General features: G+C 30.4%; 3 protein-coding genes across 19 annotated transcripts in view; 2 read left to right on the forward strand and 1 right to left on the reverse strand.

The window, feature by feature from the left end:
* Nucleotides 1-3,902, forward strand: part of LOC141450538 (protein phosphatase 1 regulatory subunit 12B-like) — a 67,805-nt gene extending 63,903 nt beyond the window's left edge. For all 12 annotated transcript variants that reach the window (XM_074121126.1, XM_074121127.1, XM_074121133.1 and 9 more), the window contains one exon: nt 2,204-3,902. Coding sequence is in view for 3 of the 12 variants with exons in the window: in XM_074121127.1 (XP_073977228.1) it covers nt 2,204-2,290 (87 nt within the window). In the remaining 9 variants the exon portion in view is untranslated. The remainder of the gene's footprint in view (nt 1-2,203) is intronic.
* Nucleotides 3,903-6,061: 2,159 nt separating this feature from the next.
* Nucleotides 6,062-21,013, forward strand: LOC141450543 (SIN3-HDAC complex-associated factor). 6 transcript variants are annotated; one of them, XM_074121151.1, is made up of 8 exons: nt 8,081-8,221; nt 8,315-8,382; nt 8,926-9,317; nt 9,439-9,530; nt 11,029-11,182; nt 11,323-11,494; nt 12,439-12,580; nt 14,222-21,013. In XM_074121151.1, the coding sequence occupies exons 4-8, from the start codon at nt 9,457-9,459 to the stop codon at nt 14,481-14,483; spliced, it is 804 nt and encodes a 267-aa protein (XP_073977252.1). In that variant the 5' UTR covers nt 8,081-8,221; nt 8,315-8,382; nt 8,926-9,317; nt 9,439-9,456; the 3' UTR covers nt 14,484-21,013. The 6 variants fall into 6 exon arrangements, with proteins under 6 accessions (XP_073977253.1, XP_073977255.1, XP_073977252.1 ...); XM_074121152.1 differs by lacking the exons at nt 8,081-8,221; nt 8,315-8,382 and adding an exon at nt 6,062-6,120; XM_074121153.1 differs by lacking the exon at nt 8,926-9,317.
* On the reverse strand, nt 6,400-7,919 carry Rab21 (RAS oncogene family member Rab21). Its single transcript, XM_074121155.1, has 5 exons — nt 7,599-7,919; nt 7,349-7,516; nt 7,155-7,273; nt 6,779-6,996; nt 6,400-6,610 (listed from the first exon to the last, which is right to left on the reverse strand). The coding sequence occupies exons 1-5, from the start codon at nt 7,740-7,742 to the stop codon at nt 6,564-6,566; spliced, it is 696 nt and encodes a 231-aa protein (XP_073977256.1). The 5' UTR covers nt 7,743-7,919; the 3' UTR covers nt 6,400-6,563.
* Nucleotides 21,014-23,158: the final 2,145 nt, after the last annotated feature.

A 23,158-nucleotide genomic window follows, 5' to 3' on the forward strand; every position in this document is an offset into this window, starting at 1 on the left:
TAACGACTGACTTCCAAATTAAGTGTCGCGGACTGGGTACGAAGCTCATTTAAAAAAATTAAACATTTTACCTATTAGATAAAAAGTACCTACACATTAGACTGGATCTGGTGTACTCCCACTTATGAATTATTTAGAACTTATAATTACTAAAAAACTCGTATGGTGGGAATTAGTTAAAATGTAACTCACAGTTATTTTAAGGAAAAACAAGTAAGTGCCTGACCCAAGTTACACAGAAACTGACGCGAATTAATATAAATATGTTTCAAGTTGTTGTTTTAAGGCGCGTTAACATCTGAGGTTGTTGGCGCTCAGAGCTTTTTCAGTACATCCTTTTTTTTACCTGGTGCTTTTGCAATTGTTGGTCTCCGGAGACAGTGTTCTCTCGTTACAGATAATACTATCCATCACCGGACAGTGAGCTGGATTAAGAAGCTCCTAGGAAGAGAAAATCTAAGGGCTAGCAGGCTGAGTAACCAAATTATTTAAAATAATTTAATCAGAAAGAATAGAGGCTCCAATTTCTTCAAAAAATGATACCAAGTTTTTTTCGAATTAAATTAAAAGATGACAAATCATTCCTAAATAACTCCAAAAGTGGTACTGAATATTTTAAAATAAACTTCGACCTGAAAAAAAAACGGCTCAAATTACATCAGAAGTTTTTCAAAATAGAAAAGGATGGTCAATTTGGTGGAAGTGGTGTAAATTACCCATTAAGTACAAGGATGCCTTTTCTGGTGTCGTATTGGTGTTCGAGCTTAAACCGTGGGTAGAAAATTGGTTATAAAAATTTTACTCACTCAAATGTTGATTAAATTAAAGTATTTATTCGTTATAAGTGATTGAAAAAATTATTTTGAATTTAATACAATCAGTTAAAATCTCGATTATTTAATTACTATTGGGAATCAGATCTTCGTCTATTAAAACTCAACAACCTGGAAATTCTCTGGAAACAAAAGGATCAAGGAGTGCGAATATATATCGTCACCAGGAGACTGCACATCAAAACAGAACTTCAACAAGCATACATTTGACTGTAACAGTTATACCCACTAAATTACCAGATACACACTGCTCTATAAGAAGTCTTTTAACAAACGATTGCCCAGTCTCGATTACAGCGGGCAACCCACTGAAGAAAAGACCACATACTTACAAAATTACTACGCATTGCCCTGAACGCCCTATGATTTACTAGAGAACTGGACATTCAAGTCATACACACTCACATGACCAGACTAACAGACAACTTCTTTCACACTGCCATTCACAACACCGCAAAATTACAGTATCTGGTATGTATCTATTATTTCACAAACACTCCTTGCACTGTACTGCTCTACAAGTATAAGACGTCTTTTAACAAACGACTGCCCAGTCTCGATTATAGCGGGCAACCCACTGACGAAAAGATTACAGACTTTACAAAATCAAGTACTACGAATTGCTCTGAACACCCCATGGTTTACTAGGAGCACCCAAATACCAAGAGAACTCGACATTCAAGTCAGTCACACTCACATGACCAAACTAACAGTGAACTTCTTCCTCACCATTCACTCACTGCTATCCACATTACCCACCTTGGCGAGCCTACAGCTCCCAGAAGACTGAAACCAAGATCTATGAAGAACTCCATTTGGAATATGTATCAATGTGCGTAAAGCTTAGTGAGCTAGCCCATTTTTAATTTGTAAATATATAAATATAGAATTTGGGAAGTTTAATTGAGTTTGTTTTAATGATTGAAAATTTTAATCTACTGCTTTTGGGCAATTAATTTTTTCAAATTTAATCACGATTATTAACAATTGATTTTGGTTTAATGCAATTGAAATTTACTTGATTAAAATTTTTGTCCATCCTGACTACAACTGATTCTACAATTTTTACCAATTTTATCTACGACATGTTTTATTGTTATATTTTAGCTATGGCAATAAAGTTGATATTTATTATTTATACATGTTAAGAAACCTACTAAATGAAATCTTCTGTTCTTCCCTCTGCTTAATAATAACCTCAAAGAATGAATTACTATTAGGTACCAAATTATTTTTTTTGGAGGAATCTCTTCGACTTCATTTGGCCAAATTTTTGATAATGTATGAAACATACGTGTTACCAACGAGTATTATTTTACACGGTTAAATTTTTTAATCTATTTATTTTTTTTTTAATTATTTTGTTTTAGCAACTTGAGCAATTGAAGTGTGAAAATCAGAGGCTGAAGGATGAAAACGGAGCGCTAATACGTGTTATTAGTAAGCTTTCCAAATGACTTTATATTTACAGTAGGAATGCAAAAATTTTATTTGCCAACAAAATTATGCGTAATTCGACGTATTATTATATTGAAAATACTTGTCAATAATTTTAATTTTAATCGTGTAAATTAATATTAATTCCAACATTATTAAAATACAAGTGTACTTCTTTCAATGATCAAGAAGGTAATAATTCATATGAACAAAATATTTCATCTAATTAAATAAAACTAGTAATAATTATATTCGAATATTCATTGTTGACTTGACCCTTCCTAAAAGAAATCATTCAAAATGTATTATTATTAGATGTAGAAATTTATATATGTGTATTTAATAGATTATTTTTACTTTTACGGAATCCTCAAACTTACCATGTAAAATTAACGTCAAGTCAAGATGTTTTCTTGTAAATTATTCAAGTTGTATGACAACTTTATGTGTTAACACTCCTTTAACCACTATCTGATGGCATTTTAGTATTAAATCAGGGTATTTTTTGTTCGTGGCGTCTTTATTTTATATTATACATTTTATTATATATTTATATTTTATGTTTCATCCTTCTTTGCATTTTTAAAAAAATCATTTTCTTTGTAATTCAATTATACGCAACAGGAAGTTAAAAAAAATTGGAAATATTCTGTTATTAAAAAATAATAACTCTATTAATTTACTTTTATTTATTGCCTTTATAGTTTAAAAGCATTCCAAGACACCAGTCTCGTTATGTTGAAATAATACTGTACATTTTCAGAGTTTAACGGATCACTCATATTGGATATTCATTGTATAATATGTACATATAAATTTAAAGTTTGAAAACAATAAACATTTATACATTTGGTAAATTATATCCTATGAATTATTGCCGTCGCTTTTGCATACGTCTTTCTTTTCACATAAAGAGTACACATTTATTGTAAATATTTAATGGTTTTTATTTATTGCTTGTTCCATTTTTCCTTCGCTGACCCAAGTTCAAGGAAATATTTTTATTGTTAGCTATAATTTTAATTCAATATATTAATAGTTATACCCAAAGTTATACTTTTTTGTTTTCTAGTCCTTAGGTTTTTGTACCTTTGTTGTACTTTTAATGTTGTTTAGTCTATATTTGTTAAAATGAATTTGCTTTTCGGGTTATAAAAGGTGACATTAGTAAAACAGTTAAGTAAAGTTGGTGCAAGCATGTGCAATATATTTTTATTGCTTGTCCCAAATTATTTAAATATTATTTCATTAAAAAGCACTTGTTACAGTAACACAACTTTTTTTGTAATGTATAAATTTTAATTTTGCTTGTTAAGCATTTGTAAATTTTAATGTCCATATCTCCTTATTCTATTTTTTATAATAAAAAACTGATAAAGGAATTTATCGTTCAAAAACATGTGCCTTTTTGCTTCACTCCCTTAGGGCGTAATTTTATGAAGTACGTTACAATTTGGTTTAATGTGAAATTGGACATCGTTGCATAAATTGTAATATGTATATAAATTTTGCCCTATGTGTATTACCTAGAAATTATGAGTCCTTCCTTCTTTTATATTTCTCTTTTTATTTGTACGTGAATATTGTATTATTGGCTTTATAAATTAATTTAATTAAAATATTTTAATTATTCGTCATATTGCTTTGAATTTCCCTCCATTTGAATTTCCCATGATGCCATGTGGAACAGATGTTTGGGTGCCATATTGTGGGATGTGAAGCCGTATATGAAGTAGTGATGGGCAGAACGAGTCCGTCTTTGGACTCGTTGGATTTGAATCAATTCCAGGGTTGGAATCGATTCCAACAACTCGTTCACCGATTCCGGTCTCTGTACTTACCCTATGCATTAGTAAAAATGTCACGCAATTCATTAAAAAATATCATTAAATGTTAGCTTTCCCAGTTAATAACAAAACTATATTTCTTTAACACACATTGAGTACTATCCCTAATTTCCAATTGCACTGATAAATATAAAATTAACAACGTAACACAAAAATTAACATAAAAATAGACTAGTCAATTATAAAAATTAAAGCAATGATGTTTAGTCATTATCTAGCTTGACCACTGGAAGACTGGAGTTAACGTGCTTCAAGAGGATCCAAGGTAGAGAAACGGAAATGGGTAGGAAATTATTCCCATAAAAAAAATTCTAACCCTTCAAGCAAAATGATAATTACTCATAAATAAAGAAATATTTATTTACTAGGACTTGTATATCAAGCTTTAAAAATATTATCTTATTATCTTACGAAAAGAAAAAGCTGTGTGCTTAATCTTTAACATAGCGCTGGACACTCTTATTCTTATCTTCATTGGGTAAGTTTAACCGTGTACATGACCGTGAGACAGTCAAAGTAACACTGAGCCAAAATTTAGTATTACCTAATTGGTTTACTTACTGCAGTATCCCTCCCACTCTATCACCAATTTCACAAACATTCATCGATTGGAAATAATTTTTAGTTAAATATTCGTTTTATTTGAATACAAAAAACATTATAACGCTTTCTTAAGATGATTTTAATTTTTAAAATTTGTTTTTGTCCATTACTCTTATATAATACGAAGAATTTCAAATAAAATATAATATACAAACACAATGATCTAGTATGCAGGTGGAGTCAGTCCTCGTTACCATAGCAATGGAACCGTTAAACAACTCCGGTTCCAGCTCCAGCAATTTCTATTGGCTAGATTCAGTGAACGAAAAAATGGAACGAGTCCGGTTTCAAAAGGATTTAAATCACTCCGGATTCGACTCCACCAACTCCAGTGGATTTAACCAATGAAAATGCTAGAGCTGGGCCGGAGTCGTTTAACGGTTCCGTTGTCATGGTAACTACGACTGACTCCACCTGCACACTAGATCATTCTGTGTTTGTATATTATATTTTATTTGAAATTCTTCGTATTTTATAAGAGTAATGGACAAAAACAAATTTTAAAAATTCAAATCATCTTAAGAAAGCGTTATAATGTTTTTTGTATTCCAATGAAACGAATATTTAACTAAAAAATATTTTCAATCGATGAATGTTTGTGAAATAGGTGATAGAGTGGGAGGGATACTACACTAAGTAAACCAGTTAGGTAATACTAAATTTTGGCCCAGTTTTACTTTGACCGTCTAGCTGACATGTACACGTTCAAGCTTACGCCAATGAAGATGAGAGTAAGAGTGTCCAGCGCTAAGTTTAAGATTAAGCACACACCTTTTTCTTTTTGTAAAACAATAAGATAATATTTTAAAAGCTTGATATTCAATTCTTAGTTAATAAATATTATGAGTAATTATAATTTTGAAGGGTTAGAATTTTTATGGAATAATTTCCTACCCATTTCCGTTTCTCTACCTTGAATACTCTTGAAGTAAGTTAACTCCAGTCTTCTAGTGGTCAAGCTAGATAATGACAAAACTGCATTGCTTTAATTTATATTTGACTAGCCTATTTTTGTGTTAATATTTGTATTACGTTGTTAATTTTATATTTATCAGAGCAATTGGAAATTAGGGATAGTACTCAATGTGTGTTAAAGAAATATAGTTTTGTTATTAACTGGGAAAGCTAACATTTAATGATATAATAATATAATAAATTGCGTGACATTTGTTCTTATGTTTAATCGTTCCAAACCTTCTGCTGCCTCATTTTCATTTTTATTTGCCTAAATTTTTTGGGGCGGGGCGGAATCACTTTTTTTAAAAATAGGGATTTGAATCAACTCGTTCCACCATCGGACTCGTTCCAATGGAACGAGTCCGCTCAAATAGCCCATCACTAATATGAAGTATCTTGAGTTGGTGGAAGTTTGAAAGATCTTATTTTTCTGCTAAGTGAAGGTAAGTAATGTTTTGTAAATTAACTAACGAAGTTAATCACGTATAAGTTAACAAATTCATGGATGAATTTTGGAGGAAATAAATTAAGTTCCACTTTCCTTAAATTACTACTTGGAAACAATTTTTTTTTTTTAACAAAAGCAAGTAAAATAGAATTACAGTTAGTAGATTTTCAAAGAAACGCTCTTAACTATACAATTTTAAGATTTTCTTATCCTTTAATAGCCAATATAATGCGTTTACTACTTCTTAAATAGGTCTAGAAAGGAAGCAAAAGTATTTTCTTTAAATGCTTATATTTTTCATATGTACAAATGTTACAGTTCCTATATATAATATAATCGGCCTACAAGTGGTGTTTAAAAGATAATGTTTTTTATAGACTAGGTTGCAAAATTCTTCAAGCAATGGCATCATTGAAACAGGCCGCGATCATTTAATATTTACAAAGTAACAAGCATAATTGACCATGCCATAAAATGAAGTTCATCTGTCAACAAGTAATATATATTTATATTTATTTAGGCATTATATAAAATAGTAGATTCAAAAATACTTCGTAAGTATCCTCTCCCATCAGAAAATTTAAATTTATCTACAAATTAAATATAGATTTGCTTTAATTAACTTTCAGGAATTGCGAACTTGATTTATGTACCACAGCAAGATTTACTGGGAGGTGAAGTTTCCTCTTCATCCACAATGACAATATTTCGCCTCATGCTATTTGTACGCGTTAATTCACTCGCCCTCTGAATTTCTTGCTCCTGTGCTCTTTGCATCATTCTCTGAGTCAGTTCAAGAAACATTTCTTCAATCCCTATGTTCTGTTTCGCAGAAGTGTGGAAATGCATTGCACCAACGGAAGCAGCATAGCTAAAAGCAATTTGTACATTCAATATTTGCCCTAATTAACAGATCTTTATTGGGGAAGTACTTAAGGTGTTAGTTGTACAATCAATATTTATAGAAAAAACTCAATTTTTCTTAATACACAAAAAGATTTTTAACTCAAAATTATTTTTTTTACTCACTTTTCAGCTGTTTCTACTGGAACATTGCGTTCTTTCCCCAAGTCAATTTTATTCCCAGCAATAGACAAACATATTTCACTGCCCAACATTTTTTTCAGCTCTTTAACCCAGTTTTTCACCTTAATCAATTTTGCTTTATTAATCATTGTAAAATGACTGAATATTTTTAAAAAATGATAAAATTTAATGCATACCTTCTGAAACGAATCTTCATCAGTAATGTCATAAACCAACACTGCCCCATTAGACATTCTGTAGTAAATTGGCCCTAGAGCGTGAAAGCGTTCCTGACCTGCGGTATCCCATATTGCTAAATTAATTCTTTTACCTCCTATGTTCAACTTTTTATTGAGAAATGTAGCCTGAAATAATAAAATAATGCCTGTCATTATTACGCAACACCAAAAGGTTATTATTTTATGTACGATCAATTAATATTATTACCTGGAGTGTAGTCAAGTGTTTTTCATTAAACTTGTCTTCCACATAACGTAGAACTACTGATGTTTTTCCAACACACCCTTCTCCGAGAAGTACCACTTTAAAATTATAGTTGCCCGAACCTCCATTGACCAATTGGTCCGCCATTGACAATGTTAGGAATTGAAGTTTAAGGTGTAGATACTCGGATGAAATTATAGTCCGTTTTTCAAGAGAAAATAAGATTAACTTACGAACTAGTAGACATCACTTAAGACTTATTTCAAATGGTGTTGTCTCACATGTTATTGTAACTAAACTTTACATGTCTTAACAGCTGATCTAATGTTCAAAACATCCGGTACTGTATATACATTGTACATTTAGATTGATTATATAATTATAACGAACCCTATAATTTGCTGCATACATTAAGTTTTATTTAATTTGTTTTATAACGTTTAAAACAGATATTTATTAAAATTAATAATAAATTTGAGAAATCAAAAAGACCGGTATCTATCAGTAATCGTACGTGCTAGTATACATGCGCGCTGCTATGTGTATGTGCTGTATAGTCGGTTCGAGGGGTTGTCAGCGGAGGAGATATCACATTCGTTTTCTTCTTTAAAATTTTGATGACACAAGTAACGTGCTAGTTTTTCTTTAAGGTTTTTTATTTAAATCATTCATGTCATTTGCCCGTGTTTATTTAAAGAAGCCTTTGTGCTAATTTCTAGTGTTTGCGCATCTTCATTATACTCGACCTTGGCGTCTTATATTTGAAAATTATATTAATAATTTTGAGGTACGTTAATTTAAAATTATTTAACCTTTTCGATTAAAGATATGTATTAGTAAAATTATAACAATCAAGTATATTTATCTACAATATTGGTTTATTAATTTAAGCGTCACTTAAAATGTATGGAGGCGGTCATGTTAGAGATGCTCTACTCGAAGAGAAGGATGACCTATTTGAGACGACAGATTGTGGTCTTTTTTCCTTTTTAATTTTATTTTTTCAACCACTTTACACGGGTCTTATTGTTCAGAAAGGGTACAGTCGTTTTTTTTGTAAATCAAAATCATTTTAGTCATAAATGAAATTAAATTTAAATATTATCCATTTGAAATGTTTCTCAATTAAAAATGTATAATTTTGTTAAACGATTTCTTGTTAGTTTAGCAAAATTTAGGCAGTAATTCTCAAGCTTTCAGTTAGCTTGGAAGTTGGTTTGCAAACACGTGAATCTTTGCAGTTAATATAGCTTAGAAGGTGTGGGGAAATAAAATTACAGTGTAATTCTTTTATAATTTCTGGTAGTCATTTCAATAAGTATTGTTACAGTAAGAAAATGTTGCTGTGCTGTTCCAATTAATATGGACGAGTTTCAATATTCTGAGGAGTTGGCACATAAAGAAAGTCTATGAATGTAAAAATTTGGTTTAAAATTATTTCAATGAAATAAACCAGTACACTCCAATTAATCTGAATGTCAACTTAGAAGCCTTATTCCTGCCATGATGTATTCTGAAATGTGAACAATTTTATCTCCGAGGGAAGGGAATGGCATGGAGAGGTTGAACAAATGAATGAAGGATAATTTATGATACAATAAAAAGTGGATCTTTACTAACAGTCAAGACCCTTTTGCGTTATGTTGGAAAATTTGAAGATATAGTCGTGAAACTTTGATTAACGGGACAGACAACAAATGCTACAAGCTGGCTGGTGCTCTGGCAAGTAATAATTGCTGGCTTAAACTTGCAAACACATATCTAAATACTTTGTAAACTATTGCTGTACAAATAAGTTCTTTTTTATTTTTTATATTTTTTGTATAAGTCATCGATTTTTCAGGTTACGAAAGAGTAAAGGATGTTCAGTTTTCATAAACCTAAAGTCTATAGATCATCAACTGGTTGTTGCATTTGCAAAGCCAAATCAAGCAGGTAATTCAGACAAGCGGTAACCTTAACTAAATTTATTATCTGTTTTATGTTTCAATTTTGATACTTTGAATATAGTAAATTTATTTTTAATTAAAATGGTTTTTAGCATGTTGAATTTAAATTCTTGTTTTTTTTCTTTTTTTTTTAATTTACCTAATTATTATTTTTTTCTTGAAATAGTGTGTAGGGTACTAGTGTCTACGTTAATAGTTAGTGTTTGCTTGTGTACAGTTTGCCGAATTATTTTTTTATATTATACAACCCAACAAATTTTCAGCAATGAAAAAATTCTGTAGCAATGAGCTAGGAATATGTTTTTGTATACTATTCTTACATTTTGTGTAGTTTTACAGATCTATGAGAATGCTGATGCCAACATTGGGCTACTATCATTCTTTTGCGAAAGTCCCGTCTTTAAAAAAAAAAAAGGTGTGCATCCCATTGCTTGCCCTAAAACATTCAAAAGTTTATACTTTCTAATGAAAACCATTCGACCAAGAAATTAATTCAAATAAACTTTTTTACCAAAAAAAAAAGCCGTTCTTCTTTAAAAACTCAGTAATTACTAATTACTCATGTTGCTTTCTTTTAGAACATAACGGTTTTTAATTCTCTTAAATGTTTACTGACATGACAAGTAGGTAAAATAAATATTTTTAGGGCTCACACTATGTATAACTTGCCCATTTCTGGCAGTCTTGGTAATTCGCTTTATGCTTATTTTAATTTGTTGGAGAACCTTATCTTAAAAGGACTTCTCTTTTCGTTGGTAATTGTGTTCCTCATATGCATGTCACAATTAGTCGGATTACTATCTTATAATAATTATAATATATATAATTATTAATAATTTCATGTCTTAATATGCTTTGTAGAAAATACAAAATGAAGCTGCTCCCATTGCCATTCTTATTTGGATTTGGCCCTTATTTTATTTTTGGTTTATATGTATATATTTAAATTTAAAAGTAGCCTATATATTTGAAGAATTCCATCGTTTATATTTGATACAAATTGAGTTTATATTTGGGTAGGAAGGGAATGGAATTTCTGAATTTCTGCCTTTCTTAATTGTCTTTAGGTCATCATATGTTGTGTTTTATCTTCATTTATCTCGAGGTCCAATATTGTGGCGGTTTCTTCCAACTTCTGCAACGCTTCTGAAAGACAACTTTTATCTGCATTGAAATCATCAAGATACCTGGTAATGGGGGTCTCTGTCATAGATCATGCCCACTTGGGACTGTTTTGATGGTTTCATGCGGTCTACTCGAGACGTAGTTGAAAAGTGTCAGAAAGAGATGCCCTCATATGTTACACCACAATTGCTTCTGAAAACTATTCAGATAAGGCGTTTTAGCTTTTATCCTCCGACCTAGTGTCATTTATGCATGCAGACTAATATTTTTTGTTAATTATGACTACTTTTTAACCATTTTAATTATCTTCAATAACTAAGCTTCACTTCTGTGTATACACTATAAATCTTCGTTTACAGTTCACGTTTTACTGACAGCAAAAAATATGAGGATGATTTTGTTGAGTGTTTCCAACTACCTGAAAAACGATGTGGAGAAGTTTGTAATGCCTGCGTTCTGCTAGTCAAGAGATGGAAAAAACTACCGGAGGGAAATAGCAGGAATTGGCGACATGTGAGCCAGTGATTTTTATATAAATTATGTTTTTCCACATTTTGAAATTATGTTTTAAGCATTTTCCGTGGAAGCATTTATACTAAGAAAGTGATTTATAATTTTATTAAGTTAAAACTAACTGAGAATTCTAATTACAGGTTGTGGATGCACGTGCCGGTCCTGGGACCAAGTCAATGACCAAATTTAAGTCACGTAATCATAACAGACCGAAACCAAAACGTAAATCTATTGATGACGATTCTGAAGAAATAATTAGGAAGAAGAAACCCAGGAAATTGAGGGATTCTAGTCCGTGCGAGGACATTCAAGGTATTATTATTTTTTTTATTTTTTTTTTTTTAAGCGCATCAACAGCTGAGGTTATTAGCGCTCGGAGCTTTTTTCAGTGCACTGCCGGCCTCCGGACAGTGTTCTCTCGTTACAGACAACACTGTCCATCACCGGACAGTGAGCTGTAAGAAGCTCCTAGGAAGAGAAAATTTAAGGGTTAGCAGCTGGATTCGAACCCGGGACCTCCGCGTGGGAATCGAGTACGCTAACCACATAGCTAATCCCTCCCCTTATTATTATTTTATTTATTTATGTATTTTTTTTATGTACCTCGCGGCAAAAGGTAAGGGTGACATGAGTTTAAACCTACTTTCGAAAATTAAAACAGTATTAAAAAAGGAAAGGGATTAGCGAATACTGGATTCCAAAGTGGGGATCACAGATTCGAATCCAGCTGCCTGGCCCTAGATTTTTTTTTTCTAGGAGCTTCAGACATAATACACTGTACCACTTCCACGCTAGAGACTCCCTTGGAAATCTTCTTGAGCATATAGCCCGCTGACACTGTTCATGAGAGACAGATTACTTACTTTTTAGGCTTATGAAGTTTTTTAGAAACACTCTGCTATTCTCCTTATTGTGCTACACTTCAGCCGGTCGATTGGAGATCGAGTAGTTCAAGCGATCCTAGAAAGCAAGAGCTACACATCCTCAAGAATCGAATGAGGGTCAACCTCAAGTATTCCGATTTTGACCTCGCTAGACTTTTCTTTTTTGCATCGACTTCTACGGCATTAGTATCTCTATAATTACTATAATGAGGGTAACTTGTCTATATTTAATGGTTTTTAGTAGGAAGGCGGGTTGTTAATGCATTTTTTGGATTCAAGTTCATGCGATTGGAATGACAGACGAAGTTTAAGTAAAATAGCTGTTCCTTAAAATATTTAAATAGATTTATATTAATAAAATAAATTCTTCAGGAGAAGGTGATGAAGTATCGGAGGAAAGCCCTGAAGGAAGCCGGAGCCCCACGCCTAGCGAGGACAACGATGATGCACCAGTTAAAAGACTTACACCACTTCCGCCGGCGCCAAGTTTTGTTGATCTCAGTATATGGAGAAGGTATTTGAATTTTGTGAATAAAATTACTTTTTAACTCATTAACAAAAATAAATTACCTTTATAGTTAACTTTTTTTAAGAACCTGTTTTTTTTTTTTTTTTATGGCTTTCAAAACTTTAATAAAACTTATTTTAATCCTTTATTGTAAGACTAGTTATGACGTCGTTCTTTTTGAACTCGTGTCTAAATTTTATTAAAATTGCGATTAAATGTTTTTTTAATTTCAATTTAGCTAAATTTTATTTTATATACCAAATAACAGTGAACTCTTAATAAATATATATAATGAACAACATAATCAAAATTGCAAACGTTTTTTGAGTCCTCTGAAATATTAAGTGTGTAAGATGTGATTATGAAAGGGCATCGACGTTACTGTATTTGTTACAGATACAAAACAGCTTCGGTCTTTTTAGATAGCCACAGCACGTATATAGTCTTAATCCTCTACTATTTTCTTATGTTTCCTAAATTAAAAAAAAAAAAAAAAAAATCCTAAATTTGTCCCAGCAGACTATATAAAATCTGCAGACTAAACGATACGAACGAACTAAGAAAGAAAGAACTAAGACCACTCTGCAAGGAGTATTACTGAGTGATCAGGGGCGCCACGGTAGCCGAGCGGTTAGAGGCGAGACCTGCGAAACTAATATGTATTGTGGTACTGGGTTCGATTCCCGGGCTTAGGCCTTGGATTTTATTTAATGGTTAATAAAAGAAATTTACAGTAAAGTAGGTTTGCTATTCGCCTCCGTCCACGACACCTAATTGGTAGTTGGACGTGAAGCCCGCCTGAAAAAATAGGCAATTACTTTACTGAGTGATCACAAGCTTCAAAGTAGACCGCCGATCCAGACCTCTCGTACATTCTGGAACTGTCTTGAAACACGTAAAATATATTTGGGTAAACAATTCCAGTCGAACCTAACTTTTGTTTCGATTAACCGTAAGGAAGAATTCAATGTAGAATTATGAAATCTTCGCAAACTATAGATCCTGAAATAAAAACAGCTCTAAACTTTTTTTGCTTGGCTAAAAATACTTGAGAGTCCGTTCGTAACTTGTAGAGCCTTCTAACTCGTTAGATAAAATTTTAAAAGTACCTGCACTCTTAAATATTGTACATTTCAATGAAAATGTAAAGTGGTAAAGTAGAAAATCTTCTAGAGTTAGGTTTAAAAGTTGTTAAACACTTAGAAATCTCTAATGAACGTAAAAATGAAAAACCTGTGTGAACACATACGAATTTCTCTTACTATGGCCAATATTCTTCTGAATATTGTAGCCAAATTTCATTTTCCACCAGCACTATACAATTTGGAAAACCGTGTATTAGCAATGAAATAAAATATCAAATGTCAACTTTCGGCCATTTTTTTTTTATTTATTTTTTTTTTTTTTTTTTGAGTGGAGATACTTGACACACACAGACCACTTTGTAGATCTCAGGGGACCTCAAAAGAGATATTTTGGCTGAAAACTCAAAATCTAAAATCTGCACGATTACAATACTTTCTCTTAGATAGTAAAGAGAAAGTAATAAGATAATGAGACAATTGATATTGTCCGTTATGAGGTTTTATACTTAGAATAATTTATTTTTTTAGATTCAGGTAAAAAAGGTGTGTTAAAAAATTTCAGGCAGAAAATCTGCTGTGGGACTATATTTGTTGGTCCAATGGGTGCTGTCATTGTGGATCCACGACTGATTACTCCATGCAGGAGGCGGAGAGCTGGTTTGAAATGTGCTCCACCACCTCCTCCTCCAATGAAAGCAAAAGATACATCGGATACTTCTTCCGATTCTGGATATGATGAATCATCAAATCAGAGTGCAGATACTGTTAGACATCACCCATTATTGACTTCATCTGGTGTCATTCCTTCTTCAGCATCAAATTAACCCTAATTATTTGTTAGTAACGGGAAACCATTTTTATTTTTATTTTTTATTTTAATGCCTCATTCTAGTAAACTTTGATGGATTATTCACAGTGCTATTTAAAATTAATTTTACTGTCATTAATTAAATTTTTTTTTTATATGGTTTAGACAATTTTATTGTTACAATTTTTTTAGTTAAATAGGTGCTGATATTGAATTATGATTTTTTAAATATTTTGTTTTGAGTTGCAATATCAATATTGTCAATTAATTTTCTCCTTTATATTTATGGTTGTTCCCATAAACATTCTGGGGAAAGTGCAATAATTTAAATTAGATATTTTATTTTAGTGGAATAATTCATATTTGTAATACTGTGAGTAAACCATCTTTTGTAATTATGCTAAGTAATATTTAATATATACATATATATATTTAGGGAGGAGTGAGAAAGAGAAAGAGATATATATATATATTTATTTACATTCGTTAATTAGGTGTGTTAAAACACGACTGTTAATGATTAAAAACAAAAAATTAATGTTAATGTTTTAGTTAGGGGCACAATATTTATTCTAGAGAGGCTTTGATCGTTTTTTTTTTGTATAATTTATTTTATTTTTTTCTGTCTATAATAATGGACTGTCTTTTAAAGCTGATTTTACAATATTTTTAACCAACATAGACTTTTTTTAAAAAAAAGAAAAGCTGGCTAAGATTTATAACAGTTTTTTGCGCTGTTTTGCAGTGGAAGCATAGGTAGGGTTTGAAATAGGATCAGAAGTTAGTCCTTTTAATTGTAATAAAAGAAATTATGTTTAAACAGCATGAAAATGCAAAAAGTTTAATTCTTCTTTATTAATAATTACTTAAATTTGTGCCATGTAATACTTTTTTCGGGCCCAATATTGATTTATTTTAACTTTCATTTTTCTTTACATTTAAAAAATTATTATTATTTCTTTTTTAAGATAAAAATTGTTTAAAAATATGAAATGGCGTATCCGATTCTGAGAGTATTATTGTGTCGTGGAAAATTTAGGTATTAGCATTTGATTATAAAAGTACTGGCTTCCTTTTTTCAATTATTGAGCAGTTTTAGAATATTTCGTGCTTTTTAATCCTATAAAGGATATTTTAAAACAATGAATACCTAAGATGTTTTTAAATTTTTAAAAATAAAATGAAAAAAGTGAAAAGTTAACTGCCAGAAACTATTGAATAAATATTAGAAAGCCTTAAGAGCAAACATTATTTATTTTATACTTTGTAAACGTGAATTGTTAGACAAGAATCTAATAAAATTAAAATCCATTTACTATAATGGTATAATATTCCAAGTATTTCACCTTGGAAGAAATGCTCAACGAATGAGGTTTAGGTATAAAATCCAAAAATTTACAACTTATTTCGCTCCTAATGGTTATCAATGAAATTATAATTGGGGCCAAATTTATTTTGTTAAAAAAAAACAAAAGAATTATAATTATTAATAACAAATAGAACAAATTTCTCAGTCAGTAAAATTGTTTTTAGTAAATCAGTCATTTAAAAATTCAATTTATTTATAAACACACAAATATAAAATTTAATAATTCACCATGAATTCTATTATTGACTGTCTTAATTTTAGATTTGTTTTCGTTACCTACCATTAATGGTAAAATTGGTTGTGTTCTTTTATTTTTATTATCCTAGGCATTTCGCAATGCATTTTAAAAATATTAATCCTACTAATTTACAAAAAAAAAAAAATCACAATTATGCCCAAATTTTGCTGGAATATTTTTTGAATTATGAGATCTTCCAAATCATCAGTAACAATAAAAAAAAATAAATAAAAATAAAAAAAAAAAAAAAAGTTAAGAGAGAAAAAAAATATAAAAGTTTGTACTCATTTTTTAATGATAAATAATGTTAGTTTCTATAAATAATTAATCCTACAATGATCTCATATTGGCTGGTCACTCATCACTGCCTAATAAGATTGCAAATTGGCTCAGAAGGCGGACTGAATAAATTATCTCGCTTGGCAATACCAGACGTAAATCAGAAGGCTTAAAAATCGCGTACCTGTTACTTATATAATTTTGCGGTAACTTTCACTGGGTAATTTAGAAATAGTTGAAACTTCTTTAATGTTCTTGAATGGTTTAGATTAAATTGACAATTACATTGCTACAATTTTTACCTTTAAAGTAAAAATAGGTAGCTGAAGTAAAGAAGTGTTACATTCAGCATTTATCTATTTATCGCTATTTAAAAAATAACTGGAAGATAAAAAACTAAACAAAAAAGAAATTGCTATTTTCTTCCTACTTCTAATCTTAAATTTCAGTTAACTTGGTTTAATCTCAAATTTTGCAACAGATTTTATTGCCTTTCATTTAACACTTATCTAAAACACCAACTCTTGCGTAAAATACATACATAGTGTCACACTCCTTAAAAAAAAGTATTCTTTTTTTGTTAACAAAACATATTCATCAGCCATTTTACAGTAGATTTCTTTTAGTGGAAGTAAACTCTAATTTGTTGGAAATTCATGGTTCTCCTTGGTACCATCTTACTCTTAGTAGAAAAGGAAATTATTTTCGTTATTACGAGCTAGTATAGTAGTACATAATTTTTGTTACGATAAAAAAATAAACCGTGTATACATATTAATAAGAAAGCAATCAATCGCATGCTTGGGCATGGTTACAATATGCGTAGCAACCGTTGCCTATGGCTAACGATTGATTATATAGCGATATACTTTTTAGGTAGGCGCCACGGTAGCCGAGCGGGTTAAGAGGCGAGACCTGCAAAGCTAATATGCATTGTGGTACTGGGTTCGATTCCCGGTCTTGGCCCTGGATTTTATTTAATGGTTAATGAGAAATAGTAAAGTACGTTTGCTATTCGCCTCCGTCTACGACACCTAGTAAATGGTAGTTGGACGTTAAGCCCCGCCTGGAAAAATAGGCGATTACTTTACTTTTTTTTTTTTTTCACTTTTTAGGGTTTCTAAAAAATTAGATTTAGTGGCACTTAAACAAGTGCCATACCCAAACATTTATGGTAGGGACTGCTGGAAAGAGAAGTCCTGAGAGCTTTCCATAACAGCCTGCACCATTTGATGATCATCGGCTGGTTTTATATGCCCTCAAACCTTCGGATTCTATTGGCAATTAGATAGAATACTCATACTAGTGTACTTTTCACGAATACACTCGTAAATCATTATGGTGGGGAGAAAAGTATGCTTGTGTGTTATTTATACTACAAGAACATATTGAGATGTGTATGAGTAAATATAAATCAAATTAGATTTACAGGCTTAACGCTTAACGTTTAAAAGTTTTGGTAACACCATAAAACAACTATCAGCCAAAAAAGGAAAAAATATGCCTAAAAAGTTTTGTAGCGCTCGGTTTATTCAACTCATAATGTAGAAAGCCGGAAACTATTGTTTGTTTTTTTGTAAAAATAAATATCACTCGATTCTTAAACCTCTTGATTTACTGTTCCATAATTTTTTAATGAATTTGCTTAAATTAGCAGGGAAATTCAAAGCCAATACCTCTTGAAAACTAAGGTGATAGATGATAATTTTTAAAAATTCTTAAATTTAAAGCGAAATACCATGTAACACATAAATCAATGTGCCTCAACAATGTCTGCCGCTTAAGACGTCAGTAATTTGGTAATGGATAAATTATGAAAAAATGACTGTATTAAGAGATTGACCAGTCAAAATTAAAAACAAAAAATTAATATTTATTTTAAATTTAAATGTTTCTAATAATCTATTAGGGGATCGAATAAAAGACCACTGTTAGAGCAGAAACTTTACCAGTGGCTCTAATTGTGTTCAAACACCATCTTTTTTATAAATACACTACATTAATTATATATGTAAGTGAATGTGTAGATTTAGATTCGTGTCTGCATGTAATTAATAATTAAAAAGAAAGCAATCGTTTCTTAGTGATTACTTATAAGCTCCAGTAGTTTATAAATTCTTTAAAAATAAAAATATTTGAGAGCCTGTTAAGTTATAAAAGTCTCGCTGTCCTAGTCACACACCTAATGTTATTTTACATTTGTTTTTAATGTTTATCATTTATTTGAGACCTGATTTTGTTAAGTTGAAATTTATTTCCCAATGGACGATGCTCACAAAATACTGATCTCACAAAATTTTGATAAACATTTTTACTAATATTTCTTAACAAAAACCTCTGAAAGGAATACCTTAAGTTTTAATTTAAAGGATAAAAGCCCGTCGAAAATTCAAGTATTATTTCCATTTCTCCCTTCAATACCCGGTATTAAAGTGCATATGTAATAAGTGGAATGTTCATAAGTTGTGAATAATGTTTATTGTTAACATAGTGTGGAAAACAAGCTTTTATTCAAAATATGAGAATTTGTTTAAATGGCGTATTATCAAAATTGTGAAATCTTGGTACATAACCATTGGATATTGTATTAATACTCCCACCTTAGTTTATTCCAGGTCATGAATAGGGAGCAAATAATTCCACTCATCAAACTTAGCTTGGTAAATGCGTCTTAAACTACTAATTTATTAATGCAACAGTAAATTAAAAGAATGTAAGAGCACGGAATTGAAACTTCTAATAGTTTGTAATTGACTTACTTGTCAAAAAAATATTTTCTGTTACATTAATAATTTATTTATCATTTTCCCTTACTAGGTAAGGAAAGTATTAGGTTTTGTCTAATTTTCCCTTTCTAGAATTTTTTTTTTTTTATTCATACTTTCAAAATCGCAAAAACAATTGAATCGTAGTCTCCAAAATTGAATTAATTTAACTTAATCATTAATTTCGAAAATTTGATTGATCGCATTGTTTTTTTGTTTTTTTACTCTTCGATGTAACAAATTGTATCGCAATGCCTTTAATTCAAGTAATAAAAATTGTCTTTTTTTAATTTACATAGTCAATATTAGTGCGCCGAGCGGTTTGAGGCGAGACCAGTAAAGCTACTGTGAAGCTTGTGTTGGTATTAGGAAATTCAGTTCCCTTCTAGCTTTATCACTTGGAGAGTTAACTAATCTCGTTTTGTGAAAATTTATTCGTTAGTAGGATCTAATTGTTTCCTCCTATTAAGATCCCTGTGAAATAACATTGGAAAGTAGAATTTCAATTAAACAAATTCTCATTTCAAATTTGTAAACTTTTAAGTACTTTTAAGTATTTCATCGCAGTTTTGTAATTGGAAAATGTACTTAAAAATTCATACATTTTTAATAATGTATCACCTACTTATGTATATGTTCAGAAGTTGTGTGAAATCCATTGCATTAGATCATTAGAGGTTGTATAAATTAAAATGAAAATGATTTTGATGGCCAAGACAATCATGAGAAACAGAAGATTGTGTACAAATAAAGTCCATATCTAATTGTAAAGAATTGGCACAATGACGTAATAACGCTTGCGTTTATTTTAAATAATAAGTTTTTGTGCCCTCACCTCCCATAAAAAATGATGACGTGGTATCAGTGGTTATATTGTATGTAAATTGTGTAATAATTATTATTAGTAATATTATTATTATTACGGTAACGCTACTACTTTATTCGCAATACCTCTAGATTGCCATAAAGGTTTCTTGTTAAGGGATATACTTGTAATGAACAATGTGATACGATTAGTTACCATAATCTATCAGTCATTGTTTGCAATAATAGAGTTTAAAAAAAAAATTAATCCCTTTGCCTTAAAACATTTTTGAATTTAATTAAACAAAGAAATATTCGTTCCATTGTTATTCCATTATTTAATATTTAATGTAATTTCCTGCTTGATTAGTTTTAGATTTAATTCGGATGAAATCTGAAACAGAGTGATCGTTTTATAGTGTGTCAAAATATATTATAGTCAGTAGTTCCCCTTATATACTACAAATCAGTTCCGAATAATCTGAACAATATTCTGCCATTCTTATAATTCGTGTGGCCACAGTTTTTTCAAATCTCCATTTTTTTTTAGCGATAGCTTTAGATAAAAATTTTTTGTCGTCCTCCAGACGGTATTGCTTTGGTATTATGAACGAGTTTCGTACACTGTGAGGAAATATTTAGAGGGCAGTCTTAAGTCTCCACAATCCTGAACTAAATATTTAGAAACTGGGACATTTACCACATCAAGAAAACAAGAGATATAAATTCTAATACGCAAAACGAGGATGGGGGATGCATTCAATGTTTAAACAGTTTGTTGTCTCATTTTTCTCCTTGAATACCTTTAATATTTCTCCTTTAAAAAACAAAAGGTATGAATAAAAAAAGTGCAGACATTTTGAAAGCAGCTTAGGAGTGATGAAGTACAAAAAAAAAAAGTATTAAACCCATTCTCAACTCACTTACCAAGTTTTATTTTTTTTTGCATCCGAGTGCTACTTCCCAAAATATTTTTGACATACTATAAATCAGTTACTCCTAAGTACAAATTTTGTTAATGTATGTATTTTCTCAACATGATTTTTCCTAACCTCTTTAATTGCTAAAATGAAATGAAAAAAAAAATGAAATTCACTTCTTGTTTTCGCTCAGATGAGAAATAAACTGCTAATGCCCACCGAGAATTTATCAATTGTTTTGAGTGGCACTGCCGAACTCCTCAGGTGGATAAGTATTCTTACGAAGATTTACAAATCTTAAACCTTTAGAAAATTGTTTTTAATGTAGTGTAGGATTAATTTTTATTTTCTGTAATGTAAACAGAAATTGATAACTTTGTCGAAATTTAATAATAGTCGAGAACTTAAGAGTAACTAAATTTTCACTGAGTAAACTGCAAAGATTTAGTTTATACAAAGAGAGATCTTTTTCGTATCCTTTCTATCTATTTATTGCTTTTGATATAAACATAAAATTAATATTTCGTAAGTGTTAAATTATGAAATTATCAAATTTTAAAATTACAATATTACATTTTATTAGTAGTACATAAGAAGGGTGTGTTGTCCATTTAAAAAAAAAAAAAAAATGACCTTTACGATGGCTCATTTAATTAAAAAAGTGTACAAATTTTTTTTTTAAGCTATGCATTGCAAAACAGTTTGGTATTTATACAAATAAATTAAAATATTTTTAAGATTTAAAATTATATATTGCTCAAACTGTTTTACTTTGCAGAAATTATTAGATTAATTGTTAAATTGGTATTTACTAAATATTTATATTTAGTAAATACAATATATATATAATATATAAAATATATATTTTAATTTTTTTAATTTTTAAGAAGATAAGCAAATTAGTCTTACCAAGCCCACAACAAATTTTAATAAATTTTTTTGATAGGAATATTATTGCTACATTCAATTGCTTAAAATTGTTTAATTTTTTGCTTATTTATTTTCCATTCATTTGTTTTTATTTTTACAAAATATATAATAATAACAATAAAGATTTAGATTGACAATTTTAATATTACAATCGTATTTAAAAAAAAAAAAATTATGTGAGTCGTGCTGCATGTATATAGAAATACACTACCAAGTTATTATTAGTTCTAAGCTTTTTTCTTCTGTAAATTTGTGTCAATAAAATTACTTATATATTATACATTAATTTATTTTACGATAACAAAATCTGCAGTGCTCCACAAACGTTTTCCATTAGCAATTCTCATTTTCTTCTGTCTCCAATTGATAGTTATGTTACTCTGGTAAGAGAAAGTGTTGCAAAAGTATTCAAAATTTCTATATTGAATTCTCTCTATTAGTACGGTTTTCTTCCCCTTTTTTTTAAAGCATACACCGCTGTCCGGTAGGGTTGATCGTCAAATAAATTACAGATATGTCAAAGCTAGGTGTTAACCAAATACAAAGTAATAACCAGGAGATTAAATAACAAAAGAAAAAGAGATTGATAAAAAGTGAAGCAGTTAAAGAAAAAGAGAAAAAACCTTGCAGTCGAATAAGAGAGTGATGCCAAGTTTGCTAAAATCTGGAATTACACCAATGGCTGCCACCAGCCTTATAAACATACTTCTTTCAGGTGAAGAAGCTTGCTGAGCACTAAGGTTCTCTCAGTAGTGACGCCAGTCAGATTAACATCGACGGGCTACTGAGCTGCGAATCTTCCTTTGCAAGAATGACAGCGCTCTCATTTTTATCATCTGCGTGTACATTGACTTACCTGAATTTTTAACTGTAGAGACTTATTGAGATTTAACAAGGACTGACAATTTTTTCGACTAAGTGTTTGTGGTAGTTGTTGGATATTGAGTGTAACACAAGAAAAAAGTGTGAATTTGCTTCTACGAAACGTAGCAGACAGCTTGAACCCTTGACATTCAGTTATAGTAATTGATGCTACAGTCACACGTTTTAAACGAAATTAACGATTTCGAAATGTAAAGCGCTATTTTGGTATAATGTTCAGTTTCACTTGTGATGTAAGAGTTAAAAGCATCGTTACTGCTAGAATTTCCAAATAACTAATCCAATTGTGTAAGTACGAAATTGTTTATGAATTTGCATTTATTTATTTTTCAAAATCATTTTACAATTTCTCTCGAGTTACATGATCTTGGCGTGCAATCGTTACTATCAATCCGGAAATATTTTCCGGAAACACTTGTAGCGCGACCATTACATATTGACTGAAGAAATTCAACCATTTCAACATTGATTCAGGGTAGTGTTAGTACAGTACGACCAAACCTT

This window comes from Rhodnius prolixus, unplaced genomic scaffold (genome assembly GCF_049639745.1).
Source record: "Rhodnius prolixus isolate KJV_2025 unplaced genomic scaffold, Rpr scaffold_2, whole genome shotgun sequence".
In the NCBI taxonomy this organism is placed as follows: domain Eukaryota; kingdom Metazoa; phylum Arthropoda; class Insecta; order Hemiptera; family Reduviidae; genus Rhodnius; species Rhodnius prolixus.

Excerpts from the sequence above, each read along its gene's own strand:
- Rab21 (XM_074121155.1), bottom strand. The coding sequence starts at position 7,742 with ATGGCGGACCAATTGGTCAATGGAGGTTCGGGCAACTATAATTTTAAA. Across the intron at positions 7,517-7,598 it reads AACACTTGACTACACTCCAG|GCTACATTTCTCAATAAAAA; the intron begins GTAATAATATTA and ends TTATTATTTCAG. Across the intron at positions 6,611-6,778 it reads TCCCAGTAAATCTTGCTGTG|ATGAACTTCATTTTATGGCA; the intron begins GTACATAAATCA and ends ACTTGTTGACAG.
- LOC141450543 (XM_074121152.1), top strand. The coding sequence starts at position 9,457 with ATGTTCAGTTTTCATAAACCTAAAGTCTATAGATCATCAACTGGTTGT. Across the intron at positions 11,183-11,322 it reads ATAGCAGGAATTGGCGACAT|GTTGTGGATGCACGTGCCGG; the intron begins GTGAGCCAGTGA and ends TTCTAATTACAG. Across the intron at positions 11,495-12,438 it reads TCCGTGCGAGGACATTCAAG|GAGAAGGTGATGAAGTATCG; the intron begins GTATTATTATTT and ends TAAATTCTTCAG.